Source organism: Mytilus edulis, chromosome 3 (genome assembly GCF_963676685.1).
Source record: "Mytilus edulis chromosome 3, xbMytEdul2.2, whole genome shotgun sequence".
Taxonomy (NCBI): Eukaryota; Metazoa; Mollusca; class Bivalvia; order Mytilida; family Mytilidae; genus Mytilus; species Mytilus edulis.
Genome location: NC_092346.1, coordinates 745,619 through 753,462, shown reverse-complemented (window position 1 = coordinate 753,462; position 7,844 = coordinate 745,619). Strand labels below are relative to the sequence as shown.

General features: G+C 30.6%; 1 protein-coding gene across 1 annotated transcript in view; it reads right to left on the bottom strand.

Annotated features, from left to right (window-relative positions):
- Positions 1-1,728: 1,728 nt before the first annotated feature.
- Positions 1,729-7,844, bottom strand: part of LOC139515594 (fap1 adhesin-like) — a 28,150-nt gene continuing 22,034 nt past the window's right edge. The window contains exons 4-6 of the mRNA XM_071305187.1: positions 7,287-7,443; positions 6,383-6,551; positions 1,729-5,180 (exon numbers count right to left, since the gene is read on the bottom strand). Coding sequence (XP_071161288.1) covers positions 4,997-5,180; positions 6,383-6,551; positions 7,287-7,443 — 510 coding nt within the window. The 3' untranslated portion in view covers positions 1,729-4,996. The remainder of the gene's footprint in view (positions 5,181-6,382; positions 6,552-7,286; positions 7,444-7,844) is intronic.

Genomic DNA, 7,844 nt, shown 5'->3' with positions numbered 1-7,844 from the left:
CACATTGTCATTGGAGAAATTAAATAAGTATAAGAAAAAAAAATTGTATAAGAAAAAATACTGAATAATAATTTCCTGTCAATATACACATCTACATAGTATGTCCTTATTATCTACAAAATTTCAAGAAATTCTGTTGTGTGTTTTCAGAGGAGTTGAGATGACAAACTGTAACAGAAGTACATTGAAGCAAATAAGTTCAAAGGGGCATAACTCCTAGAAAAAAAAATTGAATCGTAATTTCCTGTGGATATTCACATCTAAGTAGTATGTCCTTATTATCTACAAAGTTTCATGAAATTCTGTTGTGTGGTTTCAGAGGAGTTGAGATGACAAACTGTTGAAGTAGTACCTTAAAGCAAATAAGTTCAAAGAGGTGTAACTCCTAGAAAAAAAATTGAATCGTGATTTCCTGTCGATATGCACATCTACATAGTATGTCCTTATTATCTGAAAAGGTTTCATGAAATTCTGTTATGTAGTTTCAGAGGAGTTGCGATGACAAACTGTTGCAGTAGTAAATTGAAGCAAATAAGTTCAAAGGGGCGTAACTCCTAGAAATAAAATTGAATCATAATTTCCCTTTGATATGCACAACTACATAATATGTCCTTTTCATATAAAAAGATTTCGTGAAATTCTGTTGTGTGGTTTGAGAGGAGTTGCGATGACAAACTGTTGCAGTAGTACATTAAAGTAAATAAGTTCAAAGGGGCGTAACTCCTAGAAAAAAAATTGAATCGCAATTTCCCGTCGATATGCACAACTACATAGTATGTCCTTATTATCTGAAAAGGTTTCGTGAAATTCTGTTGCGTGGTTTGAGAGGAGTTGCGATGACAAACTGTTGCAGTAGTACATTAAAGTAAATAAGTTCAAAGGGGCGTAACTCCTAGAAAAAAAATTGAATCGCAATTTCCCGTCGATATGCACAACTACATAGTATGTCCTTATTATCTGAAAAGGTTTCGTGAAATTCTGTTGTGTGGTTTGAGAGGAGTTGCGATGACAAGAAACAGGACTGAAGGACTGACGGACGGATGGGTCAAAAACATTATACCCTCAGCAACCTGTTGCGTGGGGTATAATTAATATTTCTAAGGGTACAACTCTTAAAATTAATTGACTTGCACTGTTTTTTCAAAATTTTCCAAGACAATGTTGATATATAACTGTAATGAAAGTTTTATAAAAACCTGGCAAGAACATTATATTCTTCAGAGCAATATAAAGATACTTCATAACTGGTAAATGTCTACAGGAAGACATGTTACATTGTTCTGAATCCTGGGTGACAAGTCTTTGTTCAGACTCTTAAATGCTGAGTGTTTAACCAATAAGCAGCAAATACCAAAGTTTAAATCTCTGGATTGACCCTATCAGGGATCATGGCAAGTAAGCTACCACAAGACCAATGTTAAATTGAGAATTGTAATGGGGAATGTGTCTAAAAGACAACAACAAAACCAAAGAACACAAAACAGCAAAGGCCATCAGTGAGTCTTTAGGGTTGTGCACAGCGAGAAAATCCAGAAACCTGGCGGCAGGCTACAACCTGTTGTATGCATTGAAGAAGTAATATAAGCAGATTATAAACTATACAGGGCCAATAAATCTAACAAATACTGTAATGTTACATATATATGCAAAACAATAAGCATTCTAAAGTAAAATTCTGGGAACAGCAAATTATGCTGACAATTATTTAAATTTGAAAACAACAACAAATTAGAAGTGATCTTTTTTTTTTATTTCAAATTGCCTATCATTACAAAAACAGTAGGCACCATAATAGATACATGAACCATGATTTCTAAATTACACATGATAACATTTCATTCTATATCTAAAACAATGGCATGTTCCATCTTGCTAAACATAAATATTGATACGTTTGCAAAAATCTATGGTGGTTAGTTTTTAGGTGGACATAAAACTATTGGTAAATCTCTAACCTTAACAAAATCAGACATATTCTATTACATGCAAATGATCAGAAATGAATTTTTCTACTATAAATATGACAGGCTGGTCCAATCTAAATAAAACAGAGGTTAAAAATTACAATTACATACATTGTTTGTGTGCCATATATATGTAATGATCAAATTGTCTGACTCAATAAACCTATATGTATTTGAACAAATAAAATATGCTTAAATTGACGTCTGCTTTACTCGAGTTATTCCCTGTGTCTGAGGCTGTATTAAAGAAATTTAATATCTGTGAACTACAGTACAAGACAAAATTAACATACAAGGCTATCAGCAGGATAGGCAAACACAATTCTTATTTTTTTGTGGTTGAGATTTTATTAGTTCAATAGATAATCAAATACTTAAAAAAAAAAGTATCTTGATATCAATCCTTCCCCCCTCCCTCTTCCCAAAAAAAACCCCACTGGTAATGTTTTTAAATTCATGTAAATAAGATCAAAATAGAATAAATCATTGAATCTTACATGATATTTGACATTTTTGTCTGTGAAAACTGTTATGAGTATCCATAAAGTTTACCATTAAAATAATATCTGCACTGAATGGTGAACATTTACAAGAGATTTTGTCATAGAAAATTGCCCAACAAATTTTAATAATAATGATATTAAAACAAATGTGTGGTCTTGCATTTAATATCACTCTTAACTTATACTGCACAAGACTTTTCATAAAGTCTTCTCTGTATAAAGGGCATTAATATGTCTTCTTTTGAATGCCTTTTAAAAACAGGCTTCTCAGGTTAATCTCGGTAAAATATCTATGAAGTGTGTCAACAATGGCTATAAATTTTGTTGACCTTTTGACCTTTTACATTCTGTATCCTTTCCAATTGGTACAAATAACAGAAACCTGATATGAACCTTTTAACCTCTGACATCCTGTGTCATCACTAAGTGGCATACATGTTATACCAACAAATCACACAAACCTGACATTGACCTTTTAACCCCTGACATCCAGCATTCTCACACACATTCTCCTCCAGTGGTACAAATGTTATACCAAATATCACACAAACCTTGTATTGACCTTTTGACCTCTGACATTCTGCATCTTTTCTCAATGGCATACATGTTATATCAACAAATCACACAAACCTGATGATGACCTTTTAACCTTTCACATTCTGCATATTCTTTCCCAATGACATAAATATGTATAAACCAATTTTTACACAACTCTAAATTTCATTTATAAAAAAGAGATTCTTGTGCAGCACTTTACTAAATATCATGTTTTTGACTTAAACACAAAATATTCAAACCAACTATTTTGTAATCAGGTACTTTATACATTTTATCAAAATAAATGGCAAGCTTCTCACATAAAAATCTTTTAAAATAAAGCAACTCCAATTGTAAGAAATATTTGATGCAAAATAAAATTATCTCCCCTTATTTGTTGAAACACAGTACAGTTCATTCAAATTTGATCTGATTTAGATATTTGATTACAAAATGGAAAAGAAATTAAAATATACAACAAAATGTTTTTATGAGTTAAGACTCAAAATCTAAGATATCCCTGATTCTTTCATTGTAACAGTACCTCATAACAGTTTTGATGGCCGTAAGGTTGCCTGTAATTGCTTACATCCACTTTTAAACTTCGGTAGATAGTTCTCTCATTGGTAATTATACCACTTTTACCTATTTTTATATTAAAACATATTATGTGATTTGTGACAAAAACATTTCCCTCACAGAACTTTAACAGAAAAGATACATACATGCAAACATGAAAGACAACTCTTAATAAATCAAAGGGAGGTAACTTTCTACCATCCCAAATGAAAACAGATCTTTGACATTTATCAATATAATGTACATTAATTTTATAAATGTATTCTTAACCGTAATTTTTATTATTTGTACAAACACAACAATATATACAAACTTAATATAAATTCTAGAGATTTTCTACAAAAAAGACATCACTTTTAAAACCATTCACAATAAAACAATTTCCCCGTAACAACATGACATACATTTTTTTTTAAGAATTTCATAAAACAAATAATAATAACAATATATAAATGCATTTGTAACATGAACATGAAATAAAAATTTACAACAAAACTAACAATTGTGCTTTATATGGGACTAGATAAAAACAAGATTTGCACAAATATCATCTGACAACAAAAGATCAAGTCCAAAAGTTTCATATACAAAATGAAATCTCCTTGAACATGTAAAACTTGTCATACAAAATGGAAAACAAATGAGTATGATATAAAAAATGTATGAATTGAAAAAAATGGCACCTGATCAAATTCAAATACACTAAATTTTAGTGTAAATTTATTCCCAATATATATCAATAGTGCTTCTTAAAACAGAAACTACTAAAAAATGTTCCAACAAAGTATTACTTTGCAATTTATCAATGCACCATTAATGCATTTTACAGCCCTCACAATTGCGTCTTACCTAGAAAAGCTAAAAATTGTATAAATCTACAACTGAAATTGTATCCAAATTCGTAAAATTTATGACTTATTTTATCAAATAAACTCTATAAAATAAACAAAAAGGTCAAAAGTACAAAGTTGCAAGTTGTAAAGCAGTCATACTTTTAAATTTGTGAAAAGACTGCTAGCAATGAAGTGACAAATGACAAACCTTGTATATAAAATAGGGTTTTTTCCTAGGAAGTATCTCATATTACAAAAGACTTAAATAATTTAAATTTGTGTTGTCATTAAAAGATACAAGAGCATTTGGGTATTTATTTTCAAGATTAAGACTACTTACTAGTATAGAAATTCTATTTCATTGACTCTTACAAAAATGTATAATGCATCTTAGTTAAAAATAATAGTACAGATTTTTTGAAAGAAATACAAATTTGAAATCTAGAAACTTTTTTGACTCAAAAGCAGCTTCTATTAAATGGTTCAAAATAAAACCTGAAGCACAAATATATATATTTTTATATATGTACATGTAAAAATGAAGTACAGAGTAAATTCAAGTTCAAAATAATCCCCAACACTATGAAGGATTTTTGAGAATTCTTTTTAATTTAAAGTCATACACCTGTCTACACATATACACTGTATTACTGTCCACATCAGGGGCAGGGATTCTCTGAGATCTGGGGTTATCTTCTAGGACAGGAAACACCATGGGTCTAGGAGAAAGGTTACTCTCTACTCGGCACTTCTCACCTCTGTACCTATAAAGCAGAATGAAATGTACAAATTATTTAAAGTCCATGTAATTATACTTTAAACAGTTGAGAAGGGACTGCAATGGAGAAATGATGTATCACACCAGATGCAGTGGTCAAATGAAATCGGCAAAAGTTCTTGTCCTGGTAAGTGTATAATCCGAGAGGATTAAGAGAAAACCAAACAAAATGTACAAATAATAGAGGAATACATTTTTTTATGGTAAGCTACACTGTAATAGAAGTGAGTTTTATCTAGCTCTAAAACCAGGTTTTATCCCCCATTTTTTACATTGGGAAAAGCCTGACCTAAGCAGTAATATACTGTGAAAGTACTTTAATTCGTGGGTATCAATTTTCGTGGATTGAGCAATATTTACATGTTCGTGGGTTTTTTAATTCGTGGATTTTATTTTATTTTTTTAAAATTGAAAATTAAAGCCTTTAGAAACGAAGGTTACAAATGTTTTGAATGGTGGAAATTGCAAAGTAAGCATTGACCCCTGTAAGTTGAAGTGATAACACTATGAACCCATGATAAAGTGATCATCAAAGGTGTAAATTAGGCCATAAACATGTCACCTAAAGAAAATAGTAACATAAAAAATGATATAAACGTATCTTAAATTTTGAAATAATTCTTATCAAAATCAAGCCCAGTATGAAATTATTATTTCCCATATGTACGAGCACTATGAGGATATGAAATGAATACTTTATCATACTAGCATATCAATACCAGAAATCTGACTTTCGTCGATCAAAAATATTTTTTATGAGAATTAAAAGATCAAAAGTTGTACAGTTTAGGCTATTAAAGATTAAATGAGTATAATCCTGCATGTGGTTGTAGTTCTGTGACTGCTATTAAAGTATTCTCAGATTTGGCGTTATTCAATATATTCTCAAGATTATATCAGTAGTCAAACCTACCGACGGGGATCTCTCCATGTCTTGATTTAAAACTTTGGACAATGGTTGTTTTATTTCGTTGGAAACTTAAATTCGTGGATAAAGTCATCCACGAAAACCACGAAAATTGGTACCCCACGAATAAAAGTACTTTCACAGTAACAGTTATTTTCCATACGTGTTGAATGTGTTTGAGCTTTTGATTTTCCCTTTTGAATTTTCCTTAGAGTTAGGTATTTCTGTTATTTTACTTTTTGCATACAAAATATGGACATAAAACATGTTTATACATGTACCTGCAGTATTCATTATATGTGAGAACATATCCTTTATCATCAATACAAGCTACACTGTTCTCGTCACGGTGTTTAGAGGCAAATATTTCATTGGTTAGATGGTGAGGAAGGCGACCAGAGTCTGTATGTTCTGGGTGATAATACCATAGTAAACCCATCATCATCTCATCTGAATAAAAAAATAAATCACCATGAACAGGAATGGCATACTGTTTTTATCCAGTATTGATCACAAATAAAACAGAGTTAAAACCTCTGTTTTGTTCATTTTTCTTTCATATTTTCTTTATTGCTAAGGTAATTAGATCTTTTTCTACCAACCCTGCTTTTAGTACTATTCATTTCCATTATATTTTGTTTTTTTCATTTTTTTCTGTTTTCTGACATGTCTGACATCTACAATATAGTACAAATATAATTGTTCATTCCCTTTTTATTTTACACCATTGATTTTGTAAGCTCTTTCATTTATGATATTTCTTTATCTTATGCTGATGGTGAGATATCAATGAGAACTCCATCTGTAAGTCATCATTGTACTATATATAGCCATGCTCAAGCCAAATAGTGCAAATCATTTTTAGAGTTATCTCCCTTATTTATTCAGTTAATTTTTTTATAAGACATATTTTCTCCTTTTCTTGAATTTTCATTGGTTCTATAGCAAAAATAGACAGTACGGGACATACCTCTATTCAACAATTTAATTTACTATTTTGGAAAATACAATTCTAAATAGGTTTTTAAAACTTTTTAATAACTTAATCTAATACAAAAAATACCTAGAAAAGTTCAAAACTTAACTAAGTAATAAATATGCAAGGCTCCGTGTTGAAGGCGCGTACATTGACCTATAATTTTTCACTTTTTAAAACATTATGACTTATTTCTATTTATCACTAACCATTTTCTTCCCAGAAAGCTGTGACCTTTCCTAGGTACGGAATGTCTGTTTTACGTGGACCTGAGCGTAGAATGACGACATCACGGATATAGATGATATCTCCATCAGTATGAATGATCGCTGGGTAACACTCTCTCTCAACCATTGATCCTGAGACCTGCAAAATAGAGAATGTTTATAAATGTCATGTATGTATGGCAAAATATTATATATACTACTCATCAGATGGATTTTATCCTTTCCTAGAATGAGATCACTTGAAATAATAATGTCACATCATTGATGTTTCCTTGGAAGATAATTATACACAAATTATTGGACTTTTAAACAATAGGAAGGATCTGACTTGCATCTGATCTCAGAGCTACAGTCTGTCAATGAGATCAAAGCTGAGAAACTCTCTCATGTTTTCAGTTCAAGATAGATAATCTACATGTATCGATACAATGTCATATTAATCTGAAGCAAGTATTTATCGAGAAAATATTTGTAAGGTCTAATTTATCTTTTAAAACATTCAAATATGGACTTACACGTAACCTTACTGTCAACAAATGC